Consider the following 13,558-nt stretch of genomic DNA (forward strand, 5'->3'; position numbering starts at 1 on the left):
GCTAGCACCATGGCTGTGGAGGCATGCCCAAACATTAGGTCACTGTCCTGGGGGGATCCTGAGAGGGTAGGAAGAAAAGACTGAGCAGCAAGACCAGTGAGAAAGCAAAGCATGCCAGGAAGAAGGGGGCCTGGGAAGGACAGACCATGCCAGATCTGAGAACTGCTTCGGGGATGGCCCATTCTAGTGGACACAGGTCATGGAGGAGAAAAATGGGGCTGTTCAGGCATGTGGTGTGGTGTCTAGGCGGGTGGGAGTGGAAGTTCGCCTGGGTGTGCTTAGGAGGAGGCACAGTGGCCATGGTCCCAAAGCATGTTATGTGGGCTTGGACATGAAGGATGGACCGGGCAGGCTTCTGCCTGGCCTCTCCTTTCTCTGTGGAATAGAAGACGAAAGCTGTGTGATGAGCACTTGAAGCATAATGCCAAGAATGTGACACTGTCACAGGGAGATATGGGAGGGGCCACACAGGATGGAGGATGCCTGACTAAGGGTAAAGACCAGGAGCAGACCATGGCTTCAGCACCCCAGGTGCAGGCTTATCTCATGAGACTCATTGTTGAAGTGGGAAAGGTGAGCGGTTGGAGTGGTTTGGGGTAGAGGTGCTGTATTTAAGTTTTGGAGATAGGGCAGTATGACTAGAGAAAAGGGCTGTAAGAACCATGTTCTAGGCCTCATGCTTCAATCAAAAACTCTCAGAACAGTGCAAAGGGGGGAAGTGTGAATGCATTTGCTCACAACCTTCTAGGTGTCCATAATTTTAACACATGACAATTTTAAAGAAATGGGAGTAGTAGATTGTATCTTGAAATTTTTTGTGTTTATGGAAGTTTGATGTTTGTGCCTTTTTTAGTAGGCTCCAAATAATGCAAATACTAGACCTCCAGATCCTTTCAGGATTGCGCTTGACAGATGCCTCCCCTCTTCTTCACCCCAGTATGAATGCTACCTCTACTCCTGCTGCATTGTCACCTTCTGTGTTAACGACCCCGTCCAAGATCGAACCCATGAAAGCATTTGACTCCCGGTTCACAGAGCGGTCCAAAGCCACGCCAGGTGCTCCTGCCCTGACCAGCGTGACTCCAACAGCCGCGGAAAGGTAGGTGGTAGCTGCAGGACCCTGAAGGACCAGGGAGGGTGCAGGCATGGGTCAATAGCACAGTGGCAGTGTTTCCACCAAGCAACATGCCTTCCTGTTGGGGAAAAGACTCTAGCCGCTCAATACATGGGAGCAAGACTGCAGAGCCCTTAGTGAGCCACCAGGAGAAAGAGGTGGCTCCTTCAAGTGGGAAGGTGGCTGGAAGGAGCTGTGGGGAGGACACAGCAAAAGAACCACACGGGCAAAGGCACAAGGATTGGTCAGTGCAGAGGCTGGACTGAGAATAATGGTGTTTGGATGGAGCCCAGAGTTTGCTCAGAAGAGAGTGTGAGATTAGTTGGAGAGGTGAAGACTCTGATATTGATACATCATGGAAGTGACGGCCTTCCACTCAGAAACTGACCAGAGGTAGACAGCTGCAATAAAAATGATGTAGGTAAGGTCTTTATCAGATTGGCTTCTGAGCTTTTGTGGACACTATGCTGCTTGTCCATTCTCTGGGTCTCCCCTCAAACATAGCTGTGACATCATGCAGGCTGTAGTTCTTTATTTCTTGGAGTTTTGCAGTAGTGCATCCTCCTAAGGTGGCCAGAGCTAATGTCTGCAGCCTCTGCCATTGGCCCTAAAGTTCTCTGCCTCTTGAGAGGGCCCCTCTCTCCAAGCCTGACTCGACAAAGAGCTAAGTTCACATCCCAATGAGTCAGAGCCTAGGAGAGGAGAGGTAGCTGTGGGCTGGGCTTTGGTGGCTTAAGAGCTGTCCCTTAAGAGTTGCACCCCACTGCGAGGTTTGTAGGGCTCAGCAGCCCTGGGCAGACACAACCTAGCCTGTGCCACCATCAGCCAAGTACAAGGACACTAGTCAGAAACTTGTAGTAGCCAGACAGCCAGCAGTTGTCCAATAAAAGGAGCATTTGTATGTGACCTGTCCTTGCAGTAGATGGTGATTTGGAGCTAAAGCCACAGCATGCTATCTCTGGGGCTTTGCTTATGAAAAGTCCTGTCCAAAACTGCGTGTCTGGACAGGATTTATTTTCCTTGGAAAACAGTTCCTGGAAGCTAGCATGGGAGGACCCTTTCTGCAAGTTTGATGCTATATCTGTAAACTTGGTGTGGAATCTTCTAGTCTACTCTGTAATCTCATCATGCTTGTTTCATAATTAACTCAATGCAGGCCACGTGCAGTAGCTCATGCCTGTAAACCCAATGCTTTGGGAGGCCAAGACAGGAGGATCGCTTGAGGCCAGGAGTTTGAGACCAGCCTGGGCAACATAGTGAGACCCTCATCTCTACCAGAAAAATTATCCAGGTGTCATGGCACGTGCCTATAGTCCTAGCTATTCTGCTCACTGCAACCTCCGCCTCCCAGGTTCAATTGATTCCCCTGCGTCAGCCTCCCAAGTAGCTGGGATTACAGGCGCCCACCACCACACCCGGCTAATTTTTGGTATTTTTAGTAGAGACAGGGTTTCACCATGTTGGCCACGGCTGGTCTTGAACTCCTGACCTCAGGTGATCCGCCCAGCCTCCCAAAGTGCTGGGATTACAGGCGTGAGCCACCGCGCCCAGCTTCCCTGCTTCTAAATACTTTGAAATGCTGGATTAAATGCAACCCTTGTCCCTAAAATGAATGAATGGTTCACAAGAAAGGGCAGTCCCCAGAGCCTAAAATCTAAGAGTGAACAAAAAAGAGCAGTGGGCAGAACTGCACCATGGGTGCATGGCTAGGGGTCTTGACTGAGGAACTTGAGTTTTAATGACCACGTAGACTTGAGACAAAGCCTGGGGTCTAAGCCATGTAGGAGCTGGAATTAAGTCACCAGCATAAAGTCAAGCTGCTTAAAAAAGGACTGAGGCAGACACTAGGAAAACCTAACTGGCAGCAAAAGAACTAGCAGAGAAGTTGGAATGTCGCAGCCTGTTTTTGGGTTGGGAAAACAATCTTCCCTTGAGACTGTGTAACCACAGGCCTGCTGTCTTGTGGATTCAGGGCCAGTTTAACACTACCTGTGTTGTCTAGAAATCACCAAGCCGAGAAATGAACACAAAGGAGATCCTGGTCTCATTGACATCCAGAGGCACTTGGCAGAAATGCGTATCCACCCTGCAGTGACATTCCCTGGGCCAGAGTGTACAGCATTACCACTGATAAAGCACTGCTTAGATGATCATAAAATCCAAAGTCACAAGAAGAAACAGCATGTCATGCGCAAATGTCAGGAGACATACTTACTGGGAGACTTAGGTTTCTATAAACCTGTGATCATAGAATTGTCAGATGGTACTATAAAATATGCTTAAGTCTTGAAAGACATGAAAACTAAAACAAAATGTGAGGAAAGATTAATACTCTATTCTATAAACAAAAATTAACTCAAAAGGGAACGAAGAACTAAATGTGAGAGCAAAAACTATAAGACTCTTAGAAGAAATAGATAGAAATTTATGTGACCTTGGATTAGGCAACTGTTTCTTAGATATGACAGCTAATGCACAAACGACTAAAGGAAAGAACCGATAAATTGGACTTCCATCAAAATTTAAAACTTTTGGCTGGACACAATGGCTCATGCTTATAATCCTAGCAATTTCAGAGCCCAGGACAGAAGGCCCAGTAATTCAAGACCAGCCTGGGCAACATGGCAAGACCTCATCTCTACAAAACCATTTTAAAAATTAAAAGTTTGGCCAGGCACGGTGGCTCACGCCTGTAATCCTAGCACTTTGGGAGACCAAGGTGTGTGGATCACCTGAGGTCAGGAGTTCAAGACCAGCCTGGCCAACATGGTGAAACCCCATCTCTACCAAAAATACAAAAATTAGCCAGGCATGGTGGCGGGGGCCTATAATCCCATCTACTCAGTAGGTCGAGACAAGAGAATTGCTTAAACTCTGGGGACAAAGGTTGCAGTGAGCAGAGATCACGCCACTTCACTCCAGCCTGGGCAAAAGAGCAAAACTCCATCTCTAAAAAAAAAAAAAAGAAACCAAAGCTTTTGTGCTTCCAAAGGCACTATTAGAATGGAAAGACAACCTACAGAATGGGAGAGAATATTTGCAAATCACATCTAATTAAAGTTCAGAATTTAAATTATATAAAGAACTTTTACAGTTCAACAATAAAAGACTAATAACACAGTTTTAAAATAAGCAGAAGATCTGAATATAAACTTCTGCAGAGAATATATACCAAGCACAGGCACATAAAAAGACAATCAACATCATTAGCCATCAGGGAAATAAAAGCAAAACTCCAGTGAAATACTTCATACCCATTTGGAGGTCTGTAATTAAAAGATCAGATGGTCAGATAATAAGAAGTGTTGGTCCTATAAACCTGTGATCGTAGAATTGTCAGATGGCGCTATAAAATATGCTTAAGTCTTGAAGGACATGAAAGCTAAAACAAAATGTGAGGAAAGATTAATATTCTATTATGTAAACAAAAATTAACTCAAAAGGGAACCCTCATATACATGCTGGTAGGAATGTAAAGTCTTTTAGCACCTTTGGCAAACAGTCTGGAAGTTCCTTAAATGGTGAAATACAGAGTTATCATCTGACCTAGCAGTTCCCACACCTAGATATATACCTAAGAGAATTGAAAACATATATCCATGCAATAACTCATAGATGAATGTTCACATCCGTACATAATAACCAAAAAGGGGAAACAGCCCAAAGGTCCATCAGCTGATGAGTAGATAAACAAAATATGGTCTACCCATACAACAGAATATTATTCAGCAATAAATAGGAAGGGGATGCTTACATGTGCTACAATAACGATAAACCTTAAAGACATGCTAAGAGAAAGAAGCCAGTCACAAAGGATCATAGGTTGTATGATTTCATTGATAAGAAATGTCCAGAATGGAAAATCCATAAAGAAAGTAGAGTAACGGTGGTTGTCAGGGCCTGGGGGAGGGAGGATAAGGAGTGATTACCAATGGGTACAGAGTTTATTTTCGGAATTATGAAAATGCTCTGGCATTAGACAGTGGTGATGGTTGCATAACCTTATGAATATACTAAAAGCTGATGATTCTATACTTTAAAGTGGCGAAGTTTATGATATATGTATTATATCTCAATAAAAATTAATAATACACCATCAAAAAAGACCAGATTTGGAAATGAACCAAAAAAATTACTTTTAGAAAAGAAAAATAATAATCATTGCAGTTTAAAAGTCAACAAGCATTTCAGAGAGCAGATCAGAGCCAGATGAAAAGAACATTCAGTCTACAAAATTGGCCAGAGTGCAACAGAGGTGAGGAGGTGGAGCTGAAGACAGGGCAATGGAGAGGAGTCCCCCCAAGAGGATGTGCTGCGGGGCAGTTGTCAAGAGGGAATTAAGAGGCTTCCCAGAAGGTGAAGAAACCTCAGATTTTGAAATGGAGCAAGTTCTGAACAAAATAAATAAAACGAATTCCCCACCTGAGAGAGACTACAGTGTGCCACAGACAGAAAGTCCTGCCTATTGAGGAAGACGCTCATGTTTGCTTTGCGGCTTTCTGTGGCCCTTATCTCTCATGTAGTGCATACCCTGAATGAGAAGCCAGGAGGACAGCCCTTGGATTGGCTTCTGGAGACAAAATCTTGACTGTACATCTTGGGTCCTGGTGCCACAAAGGTTGGTCCCTCAGCAGCTGTGTCCACAGGGTCTCACAAGACTGTCCAGCCATAAATACGGCTCTAGCAAGATCTATATAATAAGGGGCCACCGTCATATTTGTCGTCCTCAACTTCTCACTTGAAAGTGGCAGTGAGTGAGCATTCACTTCGAGCTGAGCTTCCTGCTTTCCTGACAGAATGAGTATAGTGAGCTTCTAGGAGCCTGGTGCTGAATTCTCAGGTTGGGTTGGATTCTAATATGAGGAAAATGAAGTAAAACAAGTCCCCGTATCTTTAACAAAGGCGTTACAGAAAATGCAGATACTTTCTTGATGTGGCTGTTTTCTTGTATTGATTCTCAGTGAAAACCAGGAGGAGCCCTTTAAAACACCCATCAGTGGAGACCTGGTGCAGTGGCTCATGCCTGTAATCAATCCTAGCATTCTGGGAGGCTGAGGCAGGTGGATCACTTGAGTCCAGGAGTTTGAGACCAGCTTAGTCATCATGGCGAAACCCCACCTCTGCTGAAAATACAAAAATTAGCTGGGCGTGGTGGTGTGTGCCTGTAGTCCCAGCTTCTCGGGAGGCTGAGACAGGAGAATTCCTTGAACACAGGAGGCAGAGGTTGCAGTGAGCAGAAATCACTCCACTGCAGCCTGGGCAACAGAGTGAGAGCCTGTCTCAAAACCAGAACGAAAACAAAACAGGCCAGGCACCGTGGCTCACGCCTGTAATTTGGGAGGCCGAGGTGGGCAGATCACCTGAGCTCAGGAGTTGGAGACCAGCCTGGTCAACATGGTGAAACCCCGTCTCTACTATAAAAATACAAAAATTAGTAGAGTGTGGTGGCGAGAGGCTGAGGCAGGAGAATCGCTTGAACCCAGGAGGCAGAGATTGCAGTGAGCCGAAGATTGTGCCATTGCACTTCAGCCTGAGCGAGACTTGTCTCAAAAAACAAAATGAAACAAAAAACACCCATCAGTGGAGATTTTCTTTGTTTGTTTGTTTTTTGAGACAGAGTCTCGCTCTGTCACCCAGGCTGGAGTGCAGTGGCGCGGTCTCTGCTCACTGCAACCTCTGTTTCCCGGGCTCAAGCAGTTCTGCCTCAGCCTCCCTAGTAGCTGGAATTACAGGCATGTGCCATGATGCCCAGCTAATTTTTGTATTTTTAGTACAGACGGGATTTCACCATGTTGGCCAGGCTGGTCTTGAACTCCTGACCTCAAGTGATGTGCCCACCTTGGCCTCCCAGTGTTGGGATTACAGGTGTGAGCCACTGCACCTGGCCTTCAGTGGAGATTTTCTTTGAGGCACAGTATCATGCAGTGGTTAGGGGTGGTGCACAAAGTAATACACCTTGCAGGTTAGGCCCAGGTCCCCGCTTCCTCAGAGAGGGAGCAGGGATGATCTTGAGACATACGGTGTTTTTGAGTCCTTCTCCTCTCAGGCAGAATGGACCTCCCAGGAAAACCCTCCTCATAGGAGATATCCCTTAACCTTAGTCCTGTAAAGCCATATCTTGGTCCTTGTCTCATGGTGAACAGCACATATCAGCTCCTGCTATTGTTCCTTCATTGTGCGTCACAATAGTTGGGCAGTGAGACCCCTGCAGCCTGACTGGCACTTCCTAGCCAAGAGCCTCAGGTGGGTTGGGAGCCAAATGCTAGCCTCCCAGGTACAGGTTAGCAACCCTGGGTGAAACTGTGGGTCTTCTGCTCCACTCTCCCCTAAGGCCAGGTGTCAGGCAGAAGCACTGGGGAACGTAGGCACCTGAGGTAAGTGACTACAGGGCAAGTAGTCCTGAGCAGACAGAACCTAGGATGGAGCCCATTTGTAAGCGGGGCAGCCCTGGCCAGCTGTGCTCTTGCTTCACAGATGCCTAGACCCACTGGGCAGATGCTGTAGATCGATTTACCTGGCACTCCCAGGAATATTGTAACAACTGGTACAAGCCCACATGCAGGCTGGGGAGATGCAATTCCCAGTGGGCCACTGGCCCCCCAGGGTCCCTGAATGGGGCATCTGCCAGAGGCAGGAGGTGGGGAGACTCCTAAGGGCTCTCAGGGGTCCCAACTAGAGAGGGTGGAGCAGCTGGAGCTCAGCAGCACCAAGCAAGTGAATGTTATGGGCCAGTGCTGCGGTGAGCTCAGGAAGCCACCGCACACCTTGGAAACTTAGGTGATAGTAGGACGTTGCTGTGACATTCTTGTTGTATTTTACAAAATGATAGTTACATAAAAGTCTGACTTTTTTCCATGTTTCACAATAGGATTCTTCCATTTTAATACATGAAACCCTTTCAGATCAGTCTGAACCAGGAAAATTCATGTTAGAAAAAATTCGAACAAGCTGATATTCTATTTCCATATTCAGAACATCTGAGAGAAAGCATTTTTGACTGTTCCAAAAGCTTATTTAACAAAAAATTTAATATGAAAATGTACATGACCTGATTTTTACAACAGAGTAAAACAAGTTCTTTGGAGAGGCAAATGCCTGACATTTTTTTAAAAATAATTTTAAAAGGATTTTGAGAAGCACTGACTCAGGGCTTCCAGAATCTTAAGCTACACCCACAGGTGGATGCTTTGCCCTGTTGTAGAACATTAGAAGAAAAGGGAACAGACTCTTCAGTTTCACAGAGCAGTGTCATGGGCCTCTTGTCTTCCCAGTTTTTCACATGGATACAAATGAAAAGAATCCAGGATTCTACATGCTGGTATGTGTGTGTACCTGCCCACATTTCTGTGGCCCGGGGGTAACTAGCAGGGAGAACAGCTGAAGACAGTGCAATCCAGGATTCTATACGCTGGTGTGTGTATACCTGCCCACATTTCTGTGCCCCGGGGTGACTAGCAGAGAGAACAGCTGAAGACAGTGCCCAGAGGAAGGGCTAACAGCCAGAGGCTGGTTAGCAGTGGGAAGGCAGGCAGGGATGAGGGCTTTTGGATACTAGACAGGAGCATGACTCATGGTGAACTCCTTGAGGAAATAAGATCAGTGATAGCACCTGTGATCCAGGGAGTCTGTCACATTTAGAGATGTTTAACGCAGCATTATGAGAAACATTTACCCACTTCTTCAAAAGAGAGGTGTTGGGTGTTGAGGAAGTAAGCTAGTCATTATGTTGCCTCTCTTTAATATTTATAAGTAAAGGTGCCCCTCTGTATCCATGGGTTCCACATCTATGGATTCAACCAACTATGGATCAAAAATATTTGGGAAAAAAAATCCACAGAGTTCCAAAAAGCAAAAACTGAATTTGCTACAAGCCAAGTACTACTATGAATCCATGCAAATAAAGTTGTTTGTAGGCATTTTACTATGTATATGTGATCTAGAGATTATTTAAAATATATAGGAGGCTGGCCGGGCTCAGTGGCTCACGCCTGTAATCCCAGCACTTTGGGAAGCCAAGGCAGGCAGATCACCTGAGGTCAGGAATTTGAGACCAGCCCGGCCAACCTGGCAAAACTTTGTCTCTAGTAAAATACAAAATGAGCGGGACGTGGTGGTGCGTGCCTGTAATCTCAGCTGCTTGGGAGGCTGAGGCAGGAGAATCACTTGAACCTGGGAGGCAGTGGTTGCAGTGATCCAAGATCATACCACTGCATTCCAGCCTGAGCAACAGAGTGAGACTCCATCTCAAAANAACCAACTATGGATCAAAAATATTTGGGAAAAAAAATCCACAGAGTTCCAAAAAGCAAAAACTGAATTTGCTACAAGCCAAGTACTACTATGAATCCATGCAAATAAAGTTGTTTGTAGGCATTTTACTATGTATATGTGATCTAGAGATTATTTAAAATATATAGGAGGCTGGCCGGGCTCAGTGGCTCACGCCTGTAATCCCAGCACTTTGGGAAGCCAAGGCAGGCAGATCACCTGAGGTCAGGAATTTGAGACCAGCCCGGCCAACCTGGCAAAACTTTGTCTCTAGTAAAATACAAAATGAGCGGGACGTGGTGGTGCGTGCCTGTAATCTCAGCTGCTTGGGAGGCTGAGGCAGGAGAATCACTTGAACCTGGGAGGCAGTGGTTGCAGTGATCCAAGATCATACCACTGCATTCCAGCCTGAGCAACAGAGTGAGACTCCATCTCAAAAAAAAAAAAAAAAAAAAAAAGTTACGTAGGTACATAGGAAGCTGTGCCTACATTATATGCAAATACTAAATGATTTTATGTAAGGGACTTGAGCATCCTTGGATTTTGATATCTCCTGGGGGTCGTTGAATCAAAGTATGATTAGTATATAAATAAATACAATCAGAAATGAAAGGGGGCATTAGTACCAACCTTACAAAAAGGATTTCGATGGCATGATATTTCAATGTATGCCAATAAAGGCCAGGTGCAGTGGCTCACACCTGTAATCCCAGCACTTTGGGAGGCCGAGGCAGGTGGTTTACCTGAGGTCAGCAGTTCGAGACCAGCCTGGCCAACATGGTGAAACCCCATCTCTGTTAAAATTACAAAAATTAGCCAGTTGTCATGGTGCACACCTGTAGTCCTAGCTACTCGGGGAGGCTGAGCCATGAGAATCCCTTGAGCCCAGGAGGCGGAGGTTGCAGTGAGCTGAGATTATGCCACTGTACTCCAGCCTGAGCGACAGAATGAGAACCTGTCTCAATATAAAAATAAATAAATCCACCTCCCGGTTTCACGCCATTCTCCTGCCTCAGCCTCCCGAGTAGCTGGGACTACAGGCGCCCACCACCATGCCCGGCTAATTTTTTATATTTTCAGTAGAGACAGGGTTTCACCATGTTATCCAGGATTGTCTCAATCTCCTGACCTTGTGATCTGCCCGCCTCGGCCTCCCAAAATGCTGGGATTACAGGCGTGAGCCACCACACCCAACCCACAAAAGGTTTTTTTTTTTAATTATTATTTAATTTATTTAAGAGATAGTGTCTTGCTATGTTACCCAGGCTGGAGTGCAGTGTTATTCACAGGCATAGTACCACTACTTATCAGCACAAGAGTTTTGACCTGCTGTTTCCAGTCTGGGCAGTTCACCTCTCCTTAGGCAACCTGGTGGTCTCTTGCTCTCGGAAGGTCACTATACTGATGCCAAACTTAGTGTGGACACCCAATTGACATAGCGCACTATAGCTCAGAACTTCTAGACTTAAACAATCCTCCTGCCTCAGCCTCCAGGTAGCTGGAATTACAGGCAAAAATGTACCTTTTAAGTAATGAAAGTTGAAAGATGAAAATGCTCCTTGTTCATGGGCTCTAGAATGTGTATTGTGTTAGTCGGTATGAAAACAACATTCATCTCTATCAGAGCTCTTGGTTGACCAAGTGCATTGCCAGTGAGCAGGAATATTTTGAAAGGAATCTTTTTTTCTAAGCAGTAGGTGTCAACATTGGGCGTAAAATATTCAGTAAACCATGCTCTAAACAGATGTGCTGTCATCTAGGCTTTCTTGTTGCATTTATAGATTTAGCATAATTCTTAAGGGCCCTAGGATTTTTGGAATAGTTAATGAGTATTGGCTTCCACTTAAAATCACCAGCTGCATTCATCCCTAATAAGATAACCAGCCTGTCTTCTGAAACTTTGAAGCCAGACATTGACTTCCCTTCTCTAGCTAGGAAAGTCCCAGATGACATCTTCTTCTAATAGAAGGCTGTTTTACCTACATTGACAATCTGTTGTGTAGTGTTACCACCTTCATCCATGATCTTAGCTAGATATTCTAATACCTTGCTGCAACTTGTACATTAGCACTTGCTGCTTCACCTTGCCATTTCTTTCCTTAAACCTCATGAGCCAGCCTCTGCTAGCTTAGGCTATGGCTTAAGGGAGTGTTATGGCTGGTTTGATCTTCTATCCAGAGTACTAAAACGTTCTCCATATTAGCAATAAGGCTGTTTAGCTTTCTTTTCAAACATGTGTTCAATGGAGTAGCACTTTTAACTTCCTTTAAGAACTTTTCCATTGCATTCACACCGTGGCTAACTGGTGCAAAAGGTATAGCTTTTGGCCTGTCTCAGCTTTCAATGTGCCTTCCTCTTTAAGCTTAATCATTTTTAGCTTTTGGTTTAACACTTACTTAGAAGCCATTGTAGGGTTATAGATTGGCCTAATTTCAATATTGTTGTGTCTCAGATAATAGGGAGGCCTGGGGAGAGGAAGGGAGACAGGGGAACAACCAGTTGGTGGAGCAATCAGAACATAAATGCCATTTATTGATTAAGTTCACCATCTTACATGGGTGTGGTTCACAGTGCCCCAAAACAATTATAATACTAACATGAAAGATCACTAATGGCAGATCACCAAAACCGATACAGTAAGAATGAAAATGTTTGAAATATTGTGAGAATTGTCAAAATGTGACACAGAGACATGAAATGAGCACCGGCTGTTGGGGAAATGGCACCAATAGACTTGCTTGATCCAGGGTTGCCACAAACCTTCAACTTGTAAAAAAACGTAGTCTCTGTGAAGCACAATGAAGTAAAGCACAGTAACACGAGGTGTGCTTCTGTACTTATTCAGAATTGTTCCCCTTCATCTTTATCACTGTGTAATGTCCCTCTTTATCCTTGATAACTTTACTGGCTCTGATGCCTGCTTTGCTTATGTTATATAACTATACCAGCTTTTTTTGATTAGTGTTATGGCATGTCTTTCTCCAGTCCTTGCTTTTCTTTTTTTTTTTTAATAGACTTTATTTGTTAGAGCAGTTTATGTTCACAGCTAAATTGAACAGGAAATACAAAGAGTTCCCATATGCCCCCCGCCCAACACACTCATAGCATCCCCCACTGTCAGCATCCCCCACCAGAATGGGGCACATCATCACCCAAAGTCCATAGTTTATATTTGGGTCTACTCTCGATGTTGTATGTTATATGGGTTTAACCAATGTATAATGACATATATGTATCATTATCACATCTTACAGAATAGTTTTTTGGTTTCTTTTGAGACAGAGTCTCGCTCTATTGCCCAGGCTGGAGTGTGGTGGCACAGTCACATCTCGGCTCATTGCAACCTCCGCCTCCCAGGTTCAAGCGATTCTCCTACCTCAGCCTCCCGAGTAGCTGGGATTACATGCGTGCGCCACCACACCTGGCTAATTTTGTATTTTAGTAGAGATGGTGTCTCACCATGTTGGCCAGGCCAGTCTCGAACTCCTAACCTCAAGTGATCTGCGCATCTTAGCCTCCCAAAGTGCAGGGATTACAGGCAAGAGCCACCACACCCAGTCAGAATAGTTTCAATGCCTTAAAATTCTGTGCTTCATATAGATACTCCTTCTTCCCAACCCCTGGAAACCACTGATCTTTTATTGTCTCCATAGTTTTGCCTGTTCCAGGTTATCATATAGTTAGAATCACCCCTTTTCTTGTATTTATTTATTTACTTATTTTTTACTCTTAGTGATGGAGTCTCATTATTTTGCCCAGGCTGCTCTCAAGCCCCTGGACTCAAGCGATCCTCCTGCCTCAGCCTACCAAGTAGCTAGGACTATAGGCATGAGCCACTGTGTCCATCTGTCCATCTACTATTACTCTGTCTTTGTCTTCTGTAGTTAAAATTAAATTTTAAAACATAAACCCATTTCTTTTCTTTCTTTTTTTTTTTTTTTTTTGAGACGGAGTCTCACTTTGTCGCCAGGCTGGAGTGCAATGGTACGATCTTGGCTCACTGCAACCTCTGCCTCCTGGGTTCAAGCAATTCCCCTGCCTCAGCCTCCCGAGTAGCTGGAACTATAGGCGCACACCACCACACCCGGCTAATATTTTGTATTTTAGTAGAGACGGGGTTTCACCGTGTTGGCCAGGACGGTCTCAATCTCCTGACCTCAGGTGATTCACCCGCCT

At 45.0% G+C, this 13,558-nt stretch overlaps 1 protein-coding gene across 7 annotated transcripts in view; it reads left to right on the forward strand.

Moving 5' to 3' along the window:
* Positions 1-13,558, forward strand: part of HIRA (histone cell cycle regulator) — a 107,511-nt gene that overhangs the window by 56,201 nt on the left and 37,752 nt on the right. For 6 of the 7 annotated variants that reach the window (XM_017856659.1, XM_017856660.1, XM_017856665.1 and 3 more), the window contains one exon: positions 938-1,099. The exons of the other annotated variant lie outside the window; for it this stretch is intronic. In XM_017856659.1, the coding sequence (XP_017712148.1) occupies positions 938-1,099 (162 nt within the window). The remainder of the gene's footprint in view (positions 1-937; positions 1,100-13,558) is intronic. 7 annotated transcript variants of the gene reach the window in all.

The sequence above is a fragment of the Rhinopithecus bieti genome, unplaced genomic scaffold, assembly GCF_001698545.2.
Source record: "Rhinopithecus bieti isolate Rb0 unplaced genomic scaffold, ASM169854v2 scaffold_44745, whole genome shotgun sequence".
Classification (NCBI taxonomy): domain Eukaryota; kingdom Metazoa; phylum Chordata; class Mammalia; order Primates; family Cercopithecidae; genus Rhinopithecus; species Rhinopithecus bieti.